Source organism: Rattus rattus, chromosome 2 (genome assembly GCF_011064425.1).
Source record: "Rattus rattus isolate New Zealand chromosome 2, Rrattus_CSIRO_v1, whole genome shotgun sequence".
Classification (NCBI taxonomy): Eukaryota; Metazoa; Chordata; class Mammalia; order Rodentia; family Muridae; genus Rattus; species Rattus rattus.
Window position 1 is genome coordinate 213,157,178 of NC_046155.1, and position 25,451 is coordinate 213,182,628.

The following is a 25,451-nucleotide window of genomic DNA, read 5'->3' on the forward strand; positions in this document are numbered from 1 at the left end:
CCACTACTCCCTCAGCCTCATTTCTGAAACATCGCTACAGCAAACGTTTGCAATCACACGTCCAAGTCAAGTCTCAAGCCTGAGGTCGACTCGGAACGCCGTCTATTGTAAGCTGTGTGATTTTGCTTGGAGACTTGCTAACTGGTTTGTAGAGAATTATCAACTTCCTACGAGTTGAATTATAAACTGTGGAAACCTCAAACAAGTAATTTGGTTTGGAACAAACATATTTAAAGTTATAAAGTCAAACTATGCAATTATAGCCAGGTCTGATGGTACATGGCTATAGCACCAGTGCTACAGGTGGAAAAGGAAAACCCAAGCTCTAGGGTAGCTTGGGCTAGACAGTAAGAACCTGCTTCAAAATTAATAAGGAAGGAAATAAGTTGTGGTGGTTTGAATACGCTTGGCCCATGGGACGTGGCACTATTAGGAGGCGTGGCCTTGTTGAAGTAAGTGTGTCACTGTGTAGGTGGGCTTTGAGGTCTCTTAATGCTCCAGATCTGCCCAGTGTAGAAGGAACTTCCTCTGGGCTGCCTGCAGAAGAGTCTCCTTCCTCCTGGCTGCCTGGTGAGCAAAATGTAGAACTCTCCCTCAGAGCACCATGCCTGCCTGGATGCTGCCATGCTTCCCCACAAGGATGTTAATGGACTGAAGCTCTCAACAGGCAAGCCAGCCCCAATTAAATGGTTTCCATTAGAAGAGATACCTTGGTCATGGGGTCTCCTCACAACAACGAAACCCTAAGACATAACTAAACAACAATAACCCCCCCCCCAATAAATCTTATACAGTTGTATTTGATGAAGCAAAGAATTGATAAAATACTTCTAGTGTTAAAGTAGGACACGGGATGTTCTAACACTGCAAAAATAAAACCCCCAAATGTTCTGTTGGTTGGGAGCTTTTGGGTTTTTTTTTTAAACTAACAAGACTTGCTTGTTGCAACACGATTCAGCAATGGAACTGTGTGAGGAGAATTCTGAGTGCTTTAAAAACAAAACAAAACAAGAAGTCGTATTGTGATCTCAGTTTCTTCAAAGCTCAGAATCGCTCTTGGAGCCTCTGCACTCCTCCCAGGTATAGAGGGTAGGGGTGAGATGATGTCCGATTACTCATTATTGCTTACTGGTGTTAATCGGTTACCTGTTTACACTGGCCTTTCTGTGGAAAAGTTTCTGCCATGTGTTGCTTATCCTTGTGGTCGAATACCTTACTCGTGTGATTCCTCTTGACCTTCAGAGTATAAATTGCCTGATTCTCTGAATAAAACGGGCTGTTGCATAGTTGTTTACTCTGCCTCAATTTTAGGCCCTGCTTTCCCAGGCTTATGCCCCCAACTAGAGCAGCAAACAGAGATGCTTCTCTCCCCAAGCCTGCTGGATCCTTGGGAGGATCTTGCTTCATAGCCTGTTGGCGGAGAGGTACGCTGTCTCCCTCAAAATACTGAGTTTGTTACTGATAGAAATATTTATTTATATAGCTCAAAAATTCGTATCCTTTAAAATAATGCACAGTTGTGGGTCTTTTTGCATAGTTGTGGCTCAGTGTTTAAGAGCACTAGCTGCTTTTCCAGAGGACAGAGGTTCAACTCCCAGCACCCACAAGGATGCCTCCCACTCTAATTCCAGTTCCAGGGGATCTGATGCCTTCTTCTTGCTTTCCTGGGAAGCAGCCATGCACACTGTACACAGACACACTGTGCACAGACACACACGCTGACAGAACACCCATGCCCATGATACAACTGTTAAAACGTTAAAGCCAAAAGTAACTCTGGAAGGAGCCCATTTGTCCCCTCTAACATCTTTCGTTCTGTCAACCTATGCTGAATACCGCACACTCTCTTTTCTTACACAAAGCCCTTCTGCCTTGGAAGCAAAGCTAAGCTTTTTTTCTAAAATTCTGAAAGCTTACTCCAGGACTCTGTATCACTCCAGTGCTCAGTACAAAACTGGACTCATTGCCCAGCAGCTCCTGCCCCTGGCTCCTTAGGTAACCCTGGAGTTCATATGCTGAATTTAATGCTGAATTTAATGTACTGGCAGGTTGGTTTTTTTTTTTTTTTTTGATGCAGATTTATTGCTTGGGCTCTCTTGTAATATGAATATAAACTCTTTAATAACCTATGTGGGAAATTAGCTCCGTTTAACCTGGAGAATTCTAGAATGAGAGGAAATAAGTTGGAGGGCCTTTTATGATTCCTCTGATACATTTCACTTTAAAACGGGGGGTGGGGGTGGGGGTGGGGGGAAGGGAGCCCTCACAATCCTGGCTTCAACCGCTGCTAAATACTTTATATCTTTTATAAGGTAAATTCATTTCCTTTAGTTTTAGCCTCCCCTTGGATAAAAACCTTGGGGGTGATTATGAAAATTTCAAGTCCCATGTGGTTTAAATAAATAGTCCTCTCATTTTACAGATTGGCAATTTTAGGCCAAGTGTTATTTATGGAAAGAGATTCTAAAGCGTAGAAACAAGTGGCCTTAAGTACACATTCTTGGACACGGTTATACAAATACAAATGTTTAAAACCACAAACATAAGGAGCAAAGGGCTCGTTTGCTGCGGCAACCAGCACTCACCTGGGAAACCGCCAACAAAAACAGGGTCGTTTGTATCTGCTGATGTCGAGGCTGCGTTTGGGCTCTGGGCATCCACCTGGTTCCCATCTACCACCAGCTCAAGGCGGTTTTTGATCTTCTTGGCAGTGACTTTATGCCATCGTCCATCGCACATATGGCCTGGGCTCCCAGCATCGTAGACCGCAGTGAATCGGCCGGCGCCATTATCCACATGGAACATAAGCTGGAAAGGTAGGAAAATGACCTGTCACAGGTGGCTTCAGTCGAGGCGAGCGCCACAGCCCGTACGATGAAAACCAGAGGCTGAAGCGAGCACAACATTTCTCAAACACTGGACAAAGTTAGGTCTGGAGAAATAGCTCAACTAGTCAAGGGCTCGGCATGCAGAGAACACAAACTGCTATACAGTTTAAACTAATTTATTTAAATATCCAAGTGTGCTTATCTACTCAGTGCGTGCGCATCCCAGCCTCTGAGTGCTTGGATGTTTTACTCTATCATTTATGGGAAGGTTTGAGGAGTGAGGGGAGGAGAGGGAGATGTGGAAGGCGCGCTTTAGATCACCATTACCTTGTGGGAAACATCAGCGTCACGGGACTGATATAACGGGCACTGTTGAAGTACTTAGTTTCAACTTAAGTTGAAGCTTTTAATTTGGTCCCCAGAACCAATGCGGGAAAACCTAGATGTGGCAATCAAGGGTTCCGAATCTCAGCATAAGAGGGGCAGATTGGCCAGATTCCCTGGCCCGCCCCCTTTCACAGCTCTTTGTACTCCAAATAGCAATGGATAGTACCTCAAACTGTAAGGTGAGTAGCTCCACATACTGTCCTCTGCCCATCATGTGTGCGTGCAACCCAGGCACAGGTGTGCATGTGCACACAGGTACACGCGCACACGCGTAGGCACATACCCAGGAACAAGTCGTAGTCTTTGCTCTTGGGCGTTGCCCGTGTTACTTGTGCTGTTTCAGAAGAAGCACCCAAGTCCTACACCAAAACAGAACCTAATCGGCACAAAGGTTTTCAGCTATCCATCTTTTTGGACTATGAGGTGAACCTTCCAAAACTTTCTTAGGAGAAGCCGCTTCAAGCAACTCATTAATGGGCTTTCAAATATACTTTAAAGTATTATTTATAAATTTAAGCTTTTGAAGCTTTAATTGTGTTTTTCTTTCTCCTTCATGGTTTTCACTCTAAATACAGGATTGAGAGCCACATAAATTACTTTTTTGGGGCACGTTTCATGTCACAGGTGCCAAAGACCCGAGCCAGAAGGCCAGTTAAATTCCCAACAAGGAAGAACTTGATTAGAAGTTCTTGTTTAAATGAGAAAAATCTGTTTTTAGTAACGTGGCAGGATCCCTGAAATTCGAGACATCAGAATTCTTTTGAAGCTGATGAAGGAAAGGAACATGTTGAAATATTAAAAACATTAGTCAGCTAGGCGGTGTACTTGACAAGGTGGACGAAAGAAATGCTTTGTTTGAAAAAGATTAATAGGGCTGGGCGAAGTTTGCAAAATGTATAGTATTGTAAATATTAGTGTTTGGAACACTGAGCGGAGTTTGTAAAAGTGACATTTTACTTCTATGAAGAGCTTGATGGAAAAACCACATGACAGAGTGACACATGAGTGGTAAAAGATTACAAGCAAGAAAGGGAATTTGAAAGAGATGCAAGGAACATAGGCTTTAAAAATTCAAACAGAACCAGAGAATTTTGTCTATCTTCATTTTTTCATCCTTTTTACCTAAAAGCACTTGGATATTTTTTTTTCTGTTGTTTTTGGAATCCTTTGAGCAAGAAGGAGAGAATGGCAAGGAGGGTGTGTTTTAGATCACCACCATCTTTCTGAGTGAGCCCGTTAGAAAATCTGTGAGATTTCTTGCTTATTTTCCTTTTAACCCGCTTTCTACATGTACAGCTCATCTCCCTATAGGTTGCTGTCCACAGGCAGTCATGGATAAGGATCTATTTATGATTAAGCTATTGCTTGTCCACTTGTCTATGTTTGATTTTGGGGGAAAAGTGTCTGAGTGCTTGTAAGTGAAAGTCAGGAACTGGTATGTTGCAGGTCTCAGTGATGTAAAAGGTAGGCTGCTTTCAGATAACTTGAGCCACCTCCTTCACTGCACTGGTAATTTTGCCAATTTAGGTGCACAGATGTAGACGTCCTTGGAGCATCACACTGAAAGCTGGGGATCCAAAACCACGTGAGCCTACAGGTGGTCAACCCAGCTCTTGGTGTAGTAGGATTGACACATTTAAAGTGTGGCTGGGTGCACAGGATGGGTGTGATAAAAGTGTACACGGATTGTGATGACCCAGAGGGTGAGAAGAACTGGCAAGACCTCGAACCAGAGCTTTGAGTGGAGAAACCAGTGTCAGGAGAGAACAAGCAGACATTTACCCACCTTCTCGTCAATCATTTCAATACCCATTCCATCCATCTTCTGACTGCTGACTCCCAGGAGGACTCCAGTGGGTCTTGTGGTACGGAATTCAAATTCTACAAGAAGGTCCAATCCAACTTTGAACCCACCAACTGGGGAGAAAAATTGATTAGACTTTGGGGTGAATTAATTTCAATCTGTGGCTTCCCAGAGTGTTTGTTGCTGATGCTAGAGGCCAGGATTTTAGACTGCTCATAATTTTCCTCTTGGTACTGATAGGAATCTGGTGCACAGTGGAGCTTTAATCATTGGATAACCAAATGAATGAGCACACTATAGGACTGACTGAATCAAGGGCTCTCAATACCAGGTATGAGGATTTTCAAAGTCTGCTGGGCTAAGGAAAGAATTTCAATGGACACTCAGTAAAATTTTATTGGGACATTCTAAATGGCACTACAGTGACTGGAGTGAGTTCTGAACGTCCTAAATATTTTATTAAATGAAAGATTGCAAATGTAATTTTTTTTATGGAAAGATTCTAGGACATAATCTTTTCTACTTAATCCAGTGAATCTTTTGGTTAGACATTTTGATATTTGACTCATATATTTAGGCCTTCTATAAGGAGTTAAGATATTTCATTTAGCAAAAAAAATGATTTCCTAAGAACAGTTAAGACTACATGAATTCTGCAAAATATTGGGAAAGCACTCAAGAAAATTCTATCTGTGCTTTCTATTTACCAGGTGGACCATACATGTCATGTGTGACCACAGCTGTCCCTAGTGAAGAGTGGTATTGATGATGTGCTAGACTTTTTGTTCTTCCAGGATCCTTGATGAGCTTGCATGGAAAAGGTGGATAGATTTAAAGTAAGGGTAGAAGGGCCAAACTGTTCAGGAAGATAAAATAAGAGGCAAAGAGGAAAAAGAAATGATGTAAGGTGCTTCAGCTGAAGAAAGAAACAGTGATGTGGTGAGATGATGTCCAGCAATTGGTGGGCTGGGTAGCTTTTAAGAACAGAGATATTGAGCCTCCTATAGGGAATGTGTATGGTTTGCACCAAAGTAACCTGCAGTTCTGACCACCCAAGTCTTATGTAAATTGTATTCTGCTGTGAGTTGAAGGGATGGGAAGAGCTGTTGGAAAATGGAGTTGAGATTTTTTGTTGTGTGTTGTTGTCGTTGTTCCATATTTTGATCTAATACCAAAAGAAGGTAGGAAGATCAGCCAACCCATCAGCCACAGAAGCTGAAGCCAGGTATCAAGCCTGGCTAAGAGAAGGGCATCACAGCCACTTGTGGACTGGTAGAAATCGTGGGGAACTTTTGGCTTTCACAGCACATGACATGGCTTTGGTGCAACATCATATCCTCCAATATTTCCAAATCTGATATGTCTCTGTATCTCAAGGTTCTGCCTATACAGAGGTGGGTTTCTACCCTAGCCTGTGTTAGAGGATTCTAATGTCCACTTCACAACTCTGCATAGAAGTATTCAACTCTGAATATCTATGCTTCAAATGCAAGGGCACCTACATTCATAAAAGAAACCTTACTAAATCTCAAAGGACACATTGCATCTCACACAATAATAGTGGGAGATTTCAACACCCCACTCTCATCAATGGACAGATCATGGAAACAGAAACTAAACAGAGACACAGAAAAACTAAAAAGTTATGAAAAAATCAGATATCTATAGAACATTTCATCCTAAAGCAAAAGAATATACATTCTTCTCAGCTCCTCATGGTACCTTCTCCAAAACTGATCATATAATTGGTCACAAAACAGGCTTCAACAGATACAAGAAGATTGAAATAATCCCATGCATCCTATCAGATAACCACAGACTAAGGCTTGTCTTCAATAACAACAAAAATGACAGAAAGCACACATACACATGGAAGTTGAACAATACTCAATGATAACTTAGTCAAGGAAGAAATAAAGAGATTAAAGACGTTTTAGAATTTAATGAAAATGAAGACACAACATACCCAAACTTAGGGACACCATGAAAGCAGTGCTAAGAGGAAAACTCATAGCTCTGAGAGCCTGCAAAAAGAAACTGGAGAGAGTATATATTAACAGATTGACAGTACACCTAAAAGCTCTAAAACAAAAAGAAGTAAATACACCCAAGAGGAGTAGATGGCAAGAAATAATCATACTCAGGGCTGAAATTAACCAAGTAGAAATAAAAAAGAACTATAAAAAGAATCAACAAAACCAGGAATTGTGTTCATTGAGAAAATCAACAAGATAGATAAACCCCTAGTCAGACTAACCAGAGGGCACAGAGAGAGTATATCCAAATTAACAAAATCAAAAATGAAAAGGGAGACATAACAAAGGAATCTGAAGAAATTAAAAAAATCATCAGACCATACTACAAAAGCCTATATCAACAAAACTGGAAAATCTGGAGGAAATGGACAATTTTCTAGGCAGATACCAGATACCAAAATAAAAACAGGATCAGTAAACCACCTAAACAACCCCATAACTCCTAAAGAAATAGAAGCAGTTATTAAGAGTCTCCCAACCAAAAAAAGTCCAGGACCAGAAGATAGGTTTAGTGCAGAATTCTATCAGACCTTCATAGAAGACCTCATACCAATACTGTCCAAACTATTCCACAAAATACAAACAGAAGGAGCCAATTCCTTCTATGAAGCCACAATTACGCTTACACCTAAGCCACACAAAGACCCAACAAAGAACAAGAAGTTCAGACCAATTTCCCTTATGAATATCAATGCAAAAATACTCAATAAAATTCTCCCAAACCAAATCCAAGAACACATCAAAATGATCATCCATTATCATCAAGTAGGCTTCATCCCAGGGATGCAGGGATGGTTCAATAAATGGAACTCTGTCAATGTAATCCACTATGTAAACAAACTCAAAAGAAAAAAAGCACATGATCATCTCATTAGATGTTGAGAAAGCATTTGACAAAATTCAACACCCCTTCATTTTAATAGTCTTGAAAAGATCAGGAATTCAAGGTCCATCCCTCAACATAATAAAAGCAATATACAGCAAACAAGTAGCCAACATCAAACTAAATGGAGAGAAAGTTGAAGCAATCCCACTAAAATCAGGGTCTAGAAAAGGCTGCCCACTCTCTCCCTGCTTATTCAATATAGCACTCTAAGTCCTACCCAGGGCAATCAGACAACAAAAGGAGGTCAAGGGGATACAAATTGGAAAGGAAGAAGTCAAAATATCACTATTTGCAGATTATATGATAGTATACTTAAGTGAACCCAAAAGTTCCACCAGAGAACTACTAAGCCTAATAAACAACTTCAGCAAAGTGGCTGGGTATAAAATTAACTCAAACAAATCAGTAGTCTTCCTCTATTCAATGGATATACAGGCTGAGAAAGAAATGAGGGAAATGACACCCTTCACAATAGCTACAAATAACGTAAAATACCTCAGAATGACTCTAACCAAGCAAGTGAAAGATCTATATGACAAGAATTTTAAGCCTCTGAAGAAAGAAATTGAAGACCTCAGATGATGGAAAGATCTCCCATGCTCATGGATTGGCAAGATTAATATAGTAAAGATGGCCATTTTGCCAAAAGCAATCTATAGATTCAATGCAATCCCCATCAAAATTCCTACTCAATTCTTTACAGAGATAGAAAGAACAATTTGCAAATTCATTTGGAATAACAAAAACCCAGGATAGCAAAAACTATGCTCAACAATAAAAGAACTTCTTGGGGAATCACCATCCATGACCTCAAGCAGTATTACAGAGCAAGACTGATAAAAACTGTATGGTATTTGTACAGAGACAGGCAGATCAATGGAATCGAGTTGAAGACCCATAAATGAACCCACACACCTATGGTCACTTGATCTTTGACAAAGAAGCTAAAGCCATTGATTGAAAAAACAACAGTATTTTCAACAAATGGTGCTGTTTCAACTGGAAGTCAGCATGTAGAAGAATGCAAATTGGTCCATTCTTATTGATTTGTACCAAGTTCAAATCCAAGTGGATGAAGGACCTTCACATAAAACCAGATGAATTAAAACTAATAGAAGAGAAAGTGGGGAAGAGCCTCAAACATATGGGACTAGGGAAAATTTCTTGAACAGAACACCAATGGCTTATGTTCTAAGATCAAGAATCAACAAATGGGACCTCATAAAACTGCATAATTTTTGTAAGGCAAAGGATACCGTTAGTAAGATAAAATGGCATCCAACAGATTGGGAAATATCATTATCAAACCTACATCCAATAGAGCACAAATATCCAATATATACAAAGAACTCAAGAAGTTAGACTTCAGAGCACCAAATAACCCTACTAAAAATGGGGTACAGAGCTAAACAAAGAATTCTTAACTGAGCAATATTGAATGGCTGAGAATTACCTAAAGAAATGTTCAACATCCTTAGTTATCAGGGAAATGCAAAACAAAACAACCCTAAGATTCTACCTCACACCAGTCAGAATGGCTAAGATCAAAAACTCAGGTGACAACAGATGCTGGTGAGGATGTGGAGAAAGAGGCACACTTCTCCATTTATGATGGGATTGCAAGCTGGTACAACCATTCTGGAAATCAGTCTAGAGGCTCCCTAGAAAATTGGACATTGTACTACCTGAGGACCCAGCTATGCCTCTTTTGGGCATATACCCAAAAGATGCTCCAGCTTATAACAAGGACACATGCTCTACTATGTTCACAGCAGCCTTATTTATAATAGCCAGAAGCTTGAAAGAACCCAGATGCCCTTCAGAGGAATGCATACAGAAAATGTGGTACATCTACATAATGGAGTACTAGTCAGCTATCAAAAACAATGAGTTCATGAAATTCACAGGCAAATGGATGGAACTAGAAAATATCATCCTCAGTGAGGTAACCCAATCCCCCCAAGAAAACCACACATGGTATGCACTCACTGATAGCCCCAAAGTTCCCATTACCCAAGATACAATCCAGAGACCACATGAAGCTCAAGAAGAAGGATGACCTGTGTGGATGCTTCAGTCCTTCTTAAAAGGGGGAACAAATATATTCTTAGGAGAAGATATGGGACAAAGTTTGGAGCAGAGACTAAAGGAATGGCCATTCAGAGCCTGCCCCACCTGGGGATCCAGCCCAAATATATACAGCTACCAAAACTAGACAATATTGATGAAGCCAAGAAGTGCAAGCTGTTAGGAGCCTGATATAGCTGTCTCCTGAGAGGCTCAGTCAGAGCATGGCAAATACAGAGGCAAATGCTAGCAGCAAACTATTGAACTGAGAACAGGGTCCCAGTTGGAGGAATTAGAGAAAGGATTAAAGGAGCTGAAGGGGTTTGCAACCCCATAAGAACAACAATACTAACCAACCAGAGCTCCCAGGAACTAAACCACTACACAAAGACTATATATATGAGCAGAACCATGGCTCTAGCTGCATATGTAGCAGATGATGGCCTTGTTGTGCACCAATGGGAGGAGAAGACCTTGGTCCTACCAAGGCTGGACCCCCTCCCCCAGTGCAGGGGAATGTCAGGGCAGTGAGGCAGGAGCGGGAGTGGTTGGGGAGGGGGAACACCTTCATAGAAGAAGGGGGAGAGGGATGGGATAGGGGGCTTATGGATGAGAAACTGTAAAAGGGAATATCATTTGAAATGTAAATAAAAAAATCCAAAAAAAAAAAAAAAAAAAGAAGAAGTATTCAACTCCTATAATAAAGCTTTTTTCAAGTATCTGTTTCTCCATTAAAAACTTTTCTGGCTTCTAGTCAAAATCAACCTTCATTGTAAATCTGTAGAATACTCTATATCTTTTATGGTATTTAAAAAATTTCTTTTCCTTTTTGTGATTTCTCTCAAAATTGAATTTTTATTATTGATAACACACTTCTAAAGGCAGAAATTACATCTTATTTTCCCATTTCTTATAATTGGCATTCACATATGGCCTGTTCCTTATTTTTTCTTCCTAATGAACCAATATGTGTGACTCATGGTCCTGAATGTTCTCTTTTAGTAGCTAATGTAAGGGGTTTTATGTGAACAGAGAATTACATCTTATTTTCCTTTACAGTGTGATGTTCAATTTCAGTAATGCAGACATATATTGGAAAGTGATAGTGAATGCCTGGCATAATGGCATTTTTTGCTGTTATCAACAACAAATGGGTACCACTGAACCTGTGTGTATGTAGATGTTTGCATGTGTGCATGTGTGCATATGTGCATGAAGAAATGGAACCCGGAGAGAACTTGTAAAGGAATAACGAGAGATGGTCTCTCATCTCCAGAACGAGAGACAGAGAACACTGAAAAGCAAAACATTACATGTGAGCCTTCTTGTATAGTTAGGTTCATTTTGCTGCCATTGTCCTCCAAATAGCCTTCCTTAAGTCACTTAATGTTTTTCCTTATAAGCTTTTCTCAGAATCACACACGTGAGTTTTTGTTGGCGGTGGTTTGCTTTGGCTCTTAGAGACAGAACTTAGGCCCTCAACCTTGCTAGGCACGTGCTTTACCATTGAACTACAGTCCCCGTCCCCACTATCCACATGTGAATGTTTTCGAGGTAAGTTTTTTGTTAGTTATAGAAACTAATATTTCTTTTAAATGAAGACTAATAGCTCAGGACCCTGGGGAAACTATCGGTTTTTGACACAGCAAGAAGTCAGCATTTATATGTCATGAATATTCAACAGAAAGGAAGCAGATGGAGCTTACCTGCTGTAGCAAAACCAGTTCCATCAAAGTAAGTCCCCTTCTCTGCATTGGCAAAGCATGTCCCAACGTGGAAATTGGAGGTAGGCTGGTCCAGATCAACAGGGGCTTGTTCCATGTGAAGATTCCTAACACAGCCATCTAGGCTGTAGGTTACCTGAGCAGTCAGGTCAGAAGGAACAGGTATCAGGTTTAGCAATGTTGGGCCTCTATGTGTAGTACAACCACCTGAGTGTACACTGCACACAGTCATTAGCTAGTTGTCCTAGAACACGCCTCAAAGCTTCCTGGTATTGGACCTCTGTAGCCCATACCTCACAGCTCAGGGGATAGCAACCCAACATCAAGGTTGTCTGCCAGGATGCATCTAGCTGGGACCATAATGACCTGATGTTCTGAGGACCTACTCACAGTATATGCCCACTGACTTGACAGAGCTGTGAGCCCCATGTAAGCAGGGTAACTTTTGACTCGTCTCTTATATTACTGATTCCATATTTCTACGAATAATTTGTTAACCTTACTATCAATGCATTCAGTTGTGATCTATGTTTCAATTTCTACTAAAAAAAAAAAGACAATTAAGTTTGGATCACTGTCTTTGGAACAAAAATCTAACGAAAGCAATGGTCCCTCCTCTAAGAAAATATATGTACAAAATATGAACGTTTGTATAAAGCATTTTAGAGATGACAGAACTTAGAACCAACTTAACTCAATGCTCTGATCCACTGTAATTCATTTGCTTTAGAAATTCAAGTTGATCATTTTTGTTGCCATCACTCCAGACTCTTATTTTTGATAGGTAGGTAGTAACCCATAATTATGAAAAGGGTGATTTATATAATCCATACAAACACAGACACAGGGAGAGAGAGATCTCCAATGACACTTGCTAATCAAGTGGGGAAGTGTAGTCGCTTGCATTACGAATGCTTATTAGATTTTCCCCAAAAACTGTTTACACAAGTATCTGCACATAGCTTCCTGGAACCTGCCCCCAGTTGGTTCTGATTGGTTAAAAAAAAAGATGCCAACAGCCAATAGAGGAGGAGGACAAACACAGATGGGTTTTGAGAATTTCTGGGGCTTGGGACAGGGAGAGAGGAAGAAGATGATACACCATGCTCGGAGAGGTAGAGGAAAGGAGAGATGCCTATGCCTGAGAAGAGTGGAGGGCAGAGAGACATAGTCACCATGTGAAGGAGCCAGCCAGGAGAGGACAGCCCAGAGGGCTGCCCAACTGGCCCAGGAAAGCCAAGATAGAACATAGAATTTAGTAAGCAATAAGAAGGGATTATTGGCAGGAGGTGGATTAACCACACGGAGGTTAGGAAATGGCCCAGCTATTGCATTAAGGCCTATCACAATATAATGGTTGTATGTGTCTTTCTCTCTCTCTCTCTCACACACACACACACACGTATTCATGCACAAGTCACTAACTCTACCAAATAATCAACAAGGAATCAGACACTCACTGGACCAATTCTGCGTGTGGTATAGTTGATCGGCAAGCCACCGACATACAGAATCCCCACAACATCCAGGATGTCGGCTTTCTTGGGACTGATGGTTTGGTTGGAGGCATCATCTACAGAAAGAATTCCCTCCTGCTTCACTCTCGTAATCTTAATCTACAAAACAAGGAGGCATCATCAATGCTAATCCTGAACAAAGCCACAAGACAAGGAACTTTCCTGGTAGTTCCAAGAGAGATTGATATCATTTAGGTGCTCAGTCCATAATACAAGTGAAGGTAAATATGTTTTACAGAGCATATCAAATTCTGACTTTGAATGCAATTTCTTTTCTGAGTAAGTTTCAGATAAAATTTCCAGCATAACTCAGTGGATATATGCCTCAGAGGTAGCTGTGCCATGATGAATTTTACAGACCGATAGCTCTGACTTGAGCTAAGAGAGCTGCCAAATTCATGCCTTGATTATTATAATCCTGATTATTGAAACAAGGTCTTATTACATAGCCTAGGTTGGCTCTGAACTCAAGATCCTACTGCCCTGCTTCTCTAGCACTGGTATGATATCAGTATATATCATTGAGCTAGGTTTCCAGCTCTATGTTTAGTCCTGTATTAATTTACTGGGCTCCTAATACATCTTCATGTAAGCATAGTAGCCCTCCTTGTACAACATCACGGGTGGGAAGATCAGGGCAGGGGAGGGGCACTGCTAGTCTTGTAGCAGCTGACTGGTTTGAAGTCAGGGAGAAAGAGAAAAACCTAAGATCAGTGAACACATGACAGGAGTGTAGGAGAGAGGAAAGAAAAGCAAGGCCTGGGGAGTCTGCATTTAGTCAGGGGATGATGTAGACCTTTAAATGCTGGAGCATAAGAGTGCTGGAAAAACAAGATATAAGAGGATTAGAACAATATAGCACAACATTTGAAACACATTTATTTATATTTAGAAAGTGGTGTTGTTTTAAACATTTACAAATGAAATCTGTCCTTACTACTAAGGCTAATTATCTTACATAAATTGCCTTTCCTAACCTCAACTTGGTGGTCCATCAATACGTCTATTTTTCTTCCCTCAAGCGTTGTATTTCCTTTTCTATTAGCTGGAGAACAGAAGAAACTGACAAAGTTTCTCTGACCAGAAGCTTCATCTACTACGTTTTTTTCCCCAAGCTAAAAAGATCTCATGTCTTATTTCTAGGGTTACAAACTGATCGGCTTGAGGTTTATATCGTAATTCTATTTTCTTCCATTCTTTGGCTCTCTCTCCAACATGACAAGCCAAAGCAGGTTAATATATCAAATCCAACATCTAATAATATTGCACTCTGAAAATTAAACATTTTATTGGTCTACCTAGGGAAACTTTACTTAATAGGCTATCGCAGGTGCAGAGACAAATTTCAAGAGTTTATTTTAATCAGGCCACATATTTTCTACCTGCAGTCATGCCAGAGAGGAGTAAGTTGGCAAATGAACCTTCTGTGCCCACAATAGCGCTAGTTTCTGGGTGGAAAGCCAGCATTTAAAGTTGTTGCCAATAGCTTTCGGTGGAAATGGTGCCTGGGGGCCACTATCCTTAGTCTTGCAGACTTTCAGTCTCCTGACTTTCAGATCAGGGTGTGCTTGGGTGAGGGATAAGTCTTAGGACCCATCGCAATGTATCCGGCGTATATTTTGGCCATGTATCGTTTTCTTGGTAGAGAGGAGTGCACAGTCTTGGAACAAACTTTGTTTCTCTAAGCTGAATACAGAAGCCTCATGGGGAAAGCGCTCTGTAGTCTTCTCATTCCTGATTAAACAGATGGAACCATCTGCAATGGCCTGAGTCTGGTTTGTTGATTGTTGCTTGGGAACCACAGTTCCATTACCCAAAGCAGGACTGTTGTAGCACACTGCGCCCATAAGTGATGAATCAGAGAGCTACCCACATCTAGACACGTTCTCAAACTGTGTCCTTGTACACACCACTGGCCTTTTGTCCCGTCTCTGCCATTGTTCTGTTACTCTAGAGTTAGGGGCTGCACTAACACAACAGCTCTGGCAGGGGACGGTCCATGGTTACTTCTAGAACCCTTCTTAGAAGACCACCCGCGTCCTGGGGACTGTTACCTTGTGCCACTGGCCATCGTTGATTCGGGTGGGGATCATGGTGCTTGTGTCCCCGCTCCCCAGATCATAACTGAAGTAGGGGAAGCCATTCCTCAGCTGAACAGTAGCAAAATCTGCATGATTGATCCGAGCCATGTAAAAGAGTAAGCCTGATTCAGCCTCGGTTCGCACTTCCAGCTCAATGGTGAGGCTGCCAAATGCAAATGTGGGAAGAAAAACAGATCGGAGCATCGTTAGGCTAAGACGCAGTGGTTTTCCGCAAGGATATGCATGAAGGATAGAAAACCGGAAGCAGAGGGACTGTCTAGGGCTACGAGTCTCTTACTTTTGAGTTCAAGGCAGACCGAGTTCTATTTTTTACTTTACTCAGTGAATTAAAAAACAAATCTCTAACGCTAGGAATCTGACACGTAATTGATTAAATGTGAATATTTGGTGCTCCGATGATCAGTTCTCGTGCCCCGTTGCAGAATGATACATACCGGTTTTTAACTTTGGTGTCATCAAAAGCCAGAGCAATGTGGCTGTTTCTGGAAAGCCCGAACTGCTTGCTCCCCGAAAGAAAAGCTGGTTCTGATTCTGCAACACACGGGCCCTGAGAAATACCAAGGACAGGAGATGAGATCATGGCCATCTGTACACGGGCAACGTTGCTGTCAGGAGTGTATCTTCTGTATTCTCTTCCTGACTTTGAACAATGCAGGATTCTCTAACACTAAAACCTACCTCTTATTCATCTCTGTAATCCGCAGGACAATAGGTGCTTATGAAGTGCTCTGTGCATTCGAACTAGTTTTTCTTAGCAATGCCTTGGAACTGCTACAGGGATGTGTTTAAAGGGGTATGGGTACATTTATATTCTCCTTATTCTCTAAGGAAAACACTGCTTATATTCCTGGGGAAATAGCAATTTCTTTTCCACATTTACTTCACTGATGGGGAGTTTTATTCTTAGAAGATAGACCAGGGAGAATTATGGGCTAGCTTTGGATTATAAGAGTAGAAAAATGTGTTCCTCCTCACCTCCTCATTTCCATTTCCCATCATAGTATTTTTCCTCGGAAATTATCAGTCCACTAGAAGGTTGCTGTAAATTCAGAATTTCAAGATGGTGTATCTTGAAACCTGCAAGTCAGCCCATTCAGGGCCTTAGCTGGTTGCTAGGCAACCAGCACATGTGGGTTTTTTCTTTTCTTTTCTTTTCTTCTTTTTTTTTTTTTTAAATGCAACCCACCGTACACCATTTCCCCTGCTGCTGTTCAAAGATCAGCTTCCTAGGGTCCTTGAGCAGGACAGCTAGGTACACAGATGTTCAGTCACTTGCTCTAATGCTATGCTGTCACCGCCTGGAAATTCATAATAACGTTTGATGAAGGGGGCCCTGCGTTTTCCCTTTGCACACGGCCTCACCAATCACACAACTGATCCTGGAGACTTGGACTATACAATGCAGGGCTCAGGAAATAAGGTTCCTCAAATGACAAAGCCGCACACAGTCTCCTCGCTCTCTGTCTTCTCAGGCTATCTTTATATACAGGTGGCTGAGGAAGTTGTTTAGAACCTGGGGTGTGTGAGAATTCACAACAATAACCTGCACCCTTGCACGAACGCATCTGCTTTTCAGATCCGAGTTTAATAGCTCAGAGAGGGAGGCAGCCCCAGCCACTGCTGACTAAGCAGGTCCTCCCAAACGGCCTAGGGCAACGTTTTGATGAGGCGTGTTCTTCTCCAACAGAGTACCTCAGACATGACTCATCTGCACTCGGGACATCTTTATGCGAGGAAAAGCCTCATTCTCTTTTTTTCTTGAGCTTGGTCAAAGGCGCCCTACATTATGCCACAGTAGGTAAAAGGGCTTAAAAGTGTTTCGGGAAAGCTATGAAATTGGTCTTTATGGAGGTAGTTCCTTTTTTTTTTTGCCTCCCAGGAGATGGTCAGTTACAAAAAGAAGACTGGCTGAAATTCATACATCTATGTAAAAGCCCAGTGGGCAAGGCGGGATAATCTATTCACAACACACAGCAATGCCTTTGCTAGTACAAGGCCAACAAAGAAAGCCCAAATGGAAAGCTTTCTGTATGTGGCTTAATGTCCTGGCCCTCGAAGGCTATTAATAGAACAAGGATCATTTTCAGCACATACTGTAGCATGTAGCCTTCTTTAGAATTCTCTGAGAGAATTCTATGTGCTGTGAGTTCTTGGGGAAGAATTTCACCAAAACATCTCTAAACCTTTACCTCCAGAAATAGACGTTGGGAACATCAATGGATGCCATGGAATTAGGAACCAATAATGGGCAGGCTGAAGAAATGTACCAGTGAGGGATGCTGCTGTTCCTGCTGCCACAGCCACTTAGCCATTCACCAAATAATATGCTAATATGTCATATTCTCTGATGGCTGTCTTTGAATGTCAGGTGATAGCCACACTCTATGACTTCGCCTGTCGGTTAACTGGAGAGGTATTGAACAGGTCCACAGCCGAGCAGCAGTCCCCTACACCTTGAACATATCAGATTGTCTAGACGGGCATTTCAGAAACATTTCCAGTTGGAAGAGAGAGAGGATTTAGTCTAGATCCTTTGATTCCTATGCCAATACATATGACACAATCACGTAGAAAGAGGGGCACGCTGTAAAGGATAAGTGTCACTTCTGGGCTCAAGGATACTCTTTTCCTGTGTTTTGGAAACAATAATCTCTGGGGAAAAAATGCTAAAACAACAACAGCAATAATAGTAATTTTTTTAAAAAGAAAAAAACAGCCTCAAGACGCCCATTAATCTCAACGTGGTACACTTCTGCCATCTGGTGGTGATGCTTCATAATACAGGTAGTATGTGTGTGTATGAGGGGGGAGGATAAAAGGCAGGAAGGATGATTTGTTTCTGCTTTGCAGGTGACAATTCTCAGGCACACAGGGATGCTGCGGAGGGACTACTGGAGTAGTGTATTTGTCGCTAAAGTAGCTTGAAAGGAAGCCACCGTCACAAGGAGAGGGGTCAGTTGTCCCAGCAAACCTTTCCACTCTGTTAAACGTTTAGGCCAGAATAAAGCAGTGGTCAGTTCTAATTCCAGTGCGGTGCCGACACTTGGAAATAGGTGACTGAATTCAAGGCCACGGATGCTTCCTTGGTAAGTGGACTTTGAGTTTAGATAGCTGGAGATCAGGGATTCCCACTGCATTTATCAAAATGAGTGGCAAGTGATGAGTCATGCTAAAAATTGTGTAATTTTCTTCCTTCATGAGTCAATGATCCCGCTAATAAGTGTGGGCTATGGTCCCATCTGATGCTTGCCTTCGGTGCTCTTTGTGGGTGAATACTGACTAGGTACTGTTTTCAGCGCTGGCTTCGATGTTCTGATGTATACAATGCCCGCTGCTGTGTTTGCCGAGACACTGAATCATGTTACCTCTTTCTCTGTGACCTCTTTAGTAGGAACTGACCATTTACAGGCATAAGCTGTAAGATGGGTCCAACTTGGGGTGTGGAGAATCCATTTTCCCTTTAAACACATGTCATCGCCCATGTCACTTATCCTATGGCTTCGACTGTAGCTAGCTTTTAACGCACTGGTACTCATGTTGCTACAGGAGCCACTCTCTCTTGCTCTCCCATTGTCCTTCTCAGCTCCGTTCTCTTCAGTTTCCTGAGAACCTTATCAGAACTCTTCATTTCTACCAGAATTTGGAAGTGCCACATTCAACTTTCCAGCAAGATTCACATAAAAGAAATGCACATGGTCTTCTCTATCCTACCCCAAGCAAAGCAACACACAGAGATGAAGAACTGCTGATGAGAAGGTCCAAGAGGTTTGCGTGACCAAGCATGATTGCTAATTAGAGGCCAACTAGTTGATGCATTTATTGGAAACACGCATGTGGCAGATCTCAGCAGTACCCCAGGAAGAAATCACCCCACTTGACCATGGCCTTCTGTTTTTTTTTTTTAATATATTATTTATTTAATGTATGTGAGGATACTGTAGCTGTCTTCAGACACACCAGAAGAGGGCATCAGATCCCATTACAGATGGTTGTGAGCCACCATGTGGTTGCTGGGAATTGAACTCAGGACCTCTGGAAGAACAGTCAGTGCTCTAACCGCTGAGCCATCCCTCCAGCCCCGGCCTTCTGGTTGTTAATTGGTGACCCTACGCATTTCTATTCTTAAGGAGTGGGATAAAAATGTTTCTAAAAATATACATAAGCGAAGATAAATATCACAAAAGTAATCATTTTCAAAGTTTCACATAACCACACCCTTTGATATGCATATTATCATAAGACTACTGATTACAATATAATCATTACTGTACTTTCATGATAAAAATTCTAGTGCAGGAAGATTCATTTATCAGAGGCTTAAATGCTGATTTGGTAAATACTCAGTTTTTCTGCATAATTATTTGGCTTGTCATGTAATAAGTATCTTGAGTGACAAGGAACCAGTTAAGGAATAAGCTAAGGAATGCTGTATCCAAGTGTTCTCAAAATCTTTAAAACCACAAATGCTTCAACCATTGTTAGCCATGGATCAGAACTGCAATTGATACGTTTGCTCCTGAATGCAGTGAGGTGGACCCTCTCTAATGTTAATGGTGAAGCTGTAAGCTGCAGTAACTTCTGGAAAAAGCAATTCTGACACAGGTGAGACCCTTATCTCGCCTGTCTCTTGGCTTCGTGGTTTCCTACTGGAAATCTAATAAAATAATGAGCTGTGATGGAGGACTTTAATTCTCAGATGCTCTTGGATCGTTATACCTTCTAATAGTGAAAACTAGAAATCCACTCAGTAGTCCTCACTGGTCTATCCGAGAATAATGACTTATGAGAGCTAGCCTTGAGACTCTGGCGTACTGGATTAAAATCACCATCCTGACATGTGTTTGAGTGAACTCGTGAGTTAACCTCAGATCACAAATTCTCGCCCAATCTACGGAAAGTGGGATACCCATTCATACTTCACAGAGCTGTGGTAGAACCTTAGCTAGACGTGGGCATGCGGTAGGTAAGCCTTGAAAACAGCAATGGCCAATCACTAGTGTCCCTTTAGTTTATTTCAGGCATTTAGAAACTGTCTTCTGAAATTCCTATGAAGTCTGACAACTGAGCTGTTCATATCCATACTTTCCAAGTTAGGTACCCGGGGCCTTGCTTCATAAAGTAGCTTTCTTTCCCACATTCATTAGGTGGTAGGTAGGAGAGCTGGGATTAGGACACGTGCTGGCTGACTGGACCTGAGGGTTTCATCAAGGATATCCCATCTCTTATACTGTGGTGTGTTTTATGTATGTGTAATGAAAAAAGCATGTTACACACAGCCATACGTTTAAGTGGTATAGACAGTTGTGATTATGGATTACCATGTTTAAAACTAAAGGCCCCAGATTACATGAGGTGTATGTGTAAAATTCGAAGGGACCAAAGGTTGACATAATTATCTCTGGGAAATGGTGTTATAAATGACATTGAATCTAAATTTTGAAAATCTCTGTCTTCTTCAACTCTTCAGTGGAAAATCATTTCTAGGTTACGAACATCAAAATACAAGGGATAGATATGAAAATAAAAGCAATCCAAAGAAGATATAAGGAGGGATTTTTGTTTGTTTGTTTGTTCATTTTGTTTTGTTTTTATAGACAGGTTCCTGGTCCTCCAGTGCTAGTGGCAGAATCTTACTAGATATCTTGAACAACTTCCCTTCTGAAAATGGCTCTAACTAGAAGGTTCTAAGCAGTGTCTATGTGAACACTTACATGTACCATGGTGGGGGCCGGGAAAGGGAAGGCAGGGGTAGGCACTGGCTGAGGCTGGACAGTAACTTCAGCTGGAACGGCATCGTCTTCATCTTCCCGGGGCTTTTGATAGGCACAGCGGCCAATGTCAGCATTTTTGAAAGCTATAGGCTGTGCAAAGTCCATGGGGCTAAGGAAACACAATCAAAATGAAAGTTTTTCTTATTTTTTCATTGTTTTCCTCCTTCACATTTAAATCAGTCCCCAACCCTGCCTTGAAATGGCCAGGGTAGAAATCCAGGTGTAAATTAAAGGTCTTTATAATCTCTTTCCTATTATGGTTTTAGATAATGTGGATGCCACAGGGCCCTTCATATTAAATTATAAAGCAAATGGGCAGCAGAAATATGAGTCACTTACATGGAGTTAATAACAAGGTTCCACACACAGCCTTGAAAAGCTGGGATATTTCTGAGTGGGGAGGGCTGGAATTCAGGAGGAGCACCCCCAACAAAGAGCTTTTTCACTTCGATGGGCTGCTCCTCTGTCAGGTTTTGCATATGTCTTCTGTTTTCATCAACTTGAACGGTGAAGACTCTGATAAAATATTTAAAGACAACCGATACGCAGTACCATTAGAAATGTCTTTCCTGTCCCACACACTCTCTGCTCCCAGGAATTTATTTTTCTATTATGTTGTCATTATTACTATTGTTGAGAACAAGTCTAGATACATAACCTGGCTTTGAACCCATGATTTTCTAGCCCATCAACACCTAGAATTTTATAACCATGTCTGTCCTATGGCATTCTGACCTCCCAGAGCTTCTTAGCTAGCCCAGATTGGATGACTAGGACCTGGACACCAAGCAACTAACACACACCTTTCTTTCCTAGGACTTTGTGCCTTGCTCATTAACTTGGATTGATAGCTCATTGAAACTCGGAAATTGCACAACTGTGTCACGTGTCTCCGATGCAGGTGGTAACACAGGTTTGCAGCCCAACACACAATCTGCAAGAAGAAAGGCTGCAGGGCTGAGCAATGTCTAATCGGATAAGGATCTGTAAGCTTGGCACAGCATAGGTTGCATTTTGTTTGGCTTTCTGTGTCTTGGTTTGTGCTAGCTATTATCTTCTTGCTAGGGGACAAACTATCCTCCTGAGAGCTTAGATTGGAGGAATTCAACAGCAAACACTTACAGTACATTTTATAAAGAATGTAGCTGCTGGCTTTTGAATAGAACAGGCAGGCCAGAACACCGAGCTAATTGTTCCTTGCAGTGATTTTCCTCAGTGGCTGTTTCATTAATTTCCTCTAATTTGCTTATGAGTGATTACTCACACACTACTAATTGAGAACTGCATACTATGTATTCACAACAATCCTTGGATCCAAAGGCAAAGAACCAAGAAATGGAGTTCTAATGATGAAAATGACCAAAGACATGTTTTTTTTCTTTTCTTTTTTCTTTTTCCTTTCTTTGTACGGGCAGGTTTTGAGCTTGGTCCAAACAGTGACTACAGTTCTGTTCACCATCATGGATAGACTGTAAATGGATTACCGAGAATTTAGTCTTAATCTGAAGATGAGACCTAAGTGAATATTAATTGATTTTTGTTAACAATGGGGGGTGGGAAAGAGAGAGAGGGAGAGGGAAAGGAAGAGGGAGGAAGAGAGGGAGAGGGAGGGGGAGAGGGGAGGGGAGGGAGAGGGCAAACAAGGTGATCAAGCTGGAAATAATAAATTAAGACATGTTAGGACTTAGAACTGAACAGTGGATCCATTTTGGTCTAATTCCAACATAAGAAAATAGAACAAAATGAACTTAGTCATGGCTTGAAATGGCATAGTTAAGCAGTTATAGAGGCACAGTAAAGACTTTGTTTTAAAACTAGGGAGAATTTTTTGTTTGTTTGTTTTTTAAGAAAAGACTGGAAGAATATGTTGGCAAAAACTGGAGGTGCAACTTCATTGCCTGGACTATCAGTGGTTTGTAAGACTGAGACAGGCATTCGCTTCCAGGCGTGAAGGACTTACTGAGAAGCATCTTTCCCCAACTTCCTCTCATGTTAAAGCAGTATTTTTCTAACATGCAGAACAGAGCTCCTGAGGATTTAGCTGCAGATTCAACCCACTACTAAGGAATGTTAACTTTCTCATCTTAATCAGAGTATTAAGGAATCGGGCCCAGTCTTTTTATGAGATAGATTCCCCAACAGTTCTGTTCAATCACGGCAGCACAACAACAGGCCTTACCAAGCAGTAATGCAGAAGGAATGTGAGATTCTAGGAAGCCAGATTGGAATTCAGTATTACTGTGGCGTCTTCCTAGCAGCGTGACCTTGGGCAAGTTATTTAATCATGCTTAGTTTCATTTTATTCATTTATAAAATGGAGATTAAAAATGCTTACTTCAAACAGTGGAATACATTAATTAAGAGTTTGCCCCGAGGCTGTGGAACATAATAGGGGCATTGCTAGAAGACTACAGTTGAGTTTTCCTCACATTTCACATTCAAGAAGCATTAAATATAAATAACTTATTCAGTTCCTTTTTAGATAAGGATGTTAACAATGTATGCATTCTGGCATGATAATCTGTTTTAGTTGTGTTATTTTTAGAGATTCATTGTAGCTGTAATTATGTGTGTGTATATTCCTCCCTGTGTAGGTAAATGTGAGTGTGAGGCCTCTGGAATGGAAACAATGGCATTGGGACACCCTGGAGCTGGGGTTCCAGGTCATTGTAAGCCATGGGATATGGTTTCTGGGAACCAAACTTGTTCACCCCAAGAGTAGTATGTACTCTTAACCACATCTCTCCAGCCCCTCATTTATAACTTTTAACTGATAGGCTACTTTATGTTAAATACTATAATAAATTCTCATCTCCCTATTAGTGCTGTGAAAACAACTAACTATTTTATAATTTCAGTGGTTTGATTCTCACAGTTTCATGGGTACTTTATTTCTTATATTTCATTCCTTATTTATCTGCAAATGGGTCCAATAATTCTCAAGTATTAGGCAATTGTGTATGTGGAGGAAGGCATTAAAAGCAGTATTTGTAATTTACATGGAAAAATAAAATGATTTTTTTAGTGACATATACTGAATGCTAAGGGAGGCAATGTTTGGATTGCTACATCTGAATCATGACCTCTGGAAGTCCTAACTTCTGAAAATCTACTGTCTTATTCTTTAGCTTAATTCTGCAACTGTGTACTGAATGCTTTTACAGAGAAAGGACAGACTCAGCCCAGGCCTTTATTTATCCAAGTCACCCAACTGGCTATTTCAGCCCTCAGGATTTTAAAGTTTTTGTCCAATTAGAACTGATGTCCGTGGGGTAGACTCCAGGGGAGATAAAAAATCAAGGCAGTCAGAAAAAGCAAGGATTGCTGGGTATCTGGAAATTAGATAAGAAGATGACTGAGCTTCTTTTCCCTAAAGGAAGAGGTAAAGAGGTGATGCTGTAGGGGCTAAAAGGAAGCAAAAGAGGAGAGAAGGTCAGCCTAGAGAAGTTTGTCTTATGATTTGATATAAATACAAATAATTTAAGGATGCTTCTACAGTCACCACATTATTCTGGAATTTAGGGGAAAAGAAAGATCGACATTTAGCATATGAAAAGCATTGGGAGAAAGCAAGTGTTTTCAAATTAGTAATAGGATATCATACTCAATACCTAGGAATATAAATCTTTAAAGTCCCCAGTGGGTAAGAACGAATAGCAGGCCAAGCACAGATGAAGCATTTAGGCTGGTTATAATTTGTTTTAAACCTGGCCCTTGTTTCTACTATGCAACTTGAGGCAAATTATGTAATGTTTTCTCATTTGGGATGAAAGGACATTAATACACTTCTCACACACAATTTAGAATGGTTAAACCACAATTCTGGCCTAGAATGTGGCACAGTGGATCCTTCAAACTGCTGGAGGAAGCGGTACAGCTTTTCTGAATGTAGTTTGTAGTTACTGTTTACAGTGTTGTTAGTGACGTTTGCTTATCCAGCTTCAAGTGTTTGCTTCTAGAATAGACAACCACTGTGCTTTGACCTTGGGGTGCCAAGGAGGACACAGTAGCAAACAGGTTCCTCTTATGGGCACAGAGATTAGATAACCACACAGTCATATGTCTAACACATCATCTCGTAATTAACAATGAATGGCAAACCTGTTTGTTTATATGACCAATTAACCGAGTGACCAGTTTTCAGAGGCATATTGTATACAAAGTTTAATCAAATGAAGGTTGGATTGATGGCCAACAGCTGTGAGGCTGGCATAATAAAATGCCCTTCTTGAAGAAACACCTGTTTAAAGGACATCTTAACACAACATGGTGATGTGGTTCGGTTTGGAATTTCTAAATTCTTTCTCTTGAAAATAACACAGTCTTGGT

General features: G+C 41.1%; 1 protein-coding gene across 1 annotated transcript in view; it reads right to left on the minus strand.

Moving 5' to 3' along the window:
* The window catches only part of Lama2 (laminin subunit alpha 2), a 470,233-nt gene that overhangs the window by 479 nt on the left and 444,303 nt on the right, over positions 1-25,451 (minus strand). Inside the window, exons 58-65 of the mRNA XM_032895270.1 lie at positions 21,462-21,638; positions 21,063-21,231; positions 15,786-15,898; positions 15,304-15,493; positions 13,193-13,348; positions 11,715-11,868; positions 5,002-5,132; positions 2,586-2,808 (exon numbers count right to left, since the gene is read on the minus strand). Of these exons, the coding sequence (XP_032751161.1) occupies positions 2,586-2,808; positions 5,002-5,132; positions 11,715-11,868; positions 13,193-13,348; positions 15,304-15,493; positions 15,786-15,898; positions 21,063-21,231; positions 21,462-21,638 (1,313 nt within the window). The remainder of the gene's footprint in view (positions 1-2,585; positions 2,809-5,001; positions 5,133-11,714; positions 11,869-13,192; positions 13,349-15,303; positions 15,494-15,785; positions 15,899-21,062; positions 21,232-21,461; positions 21,639-25,451) is intronic.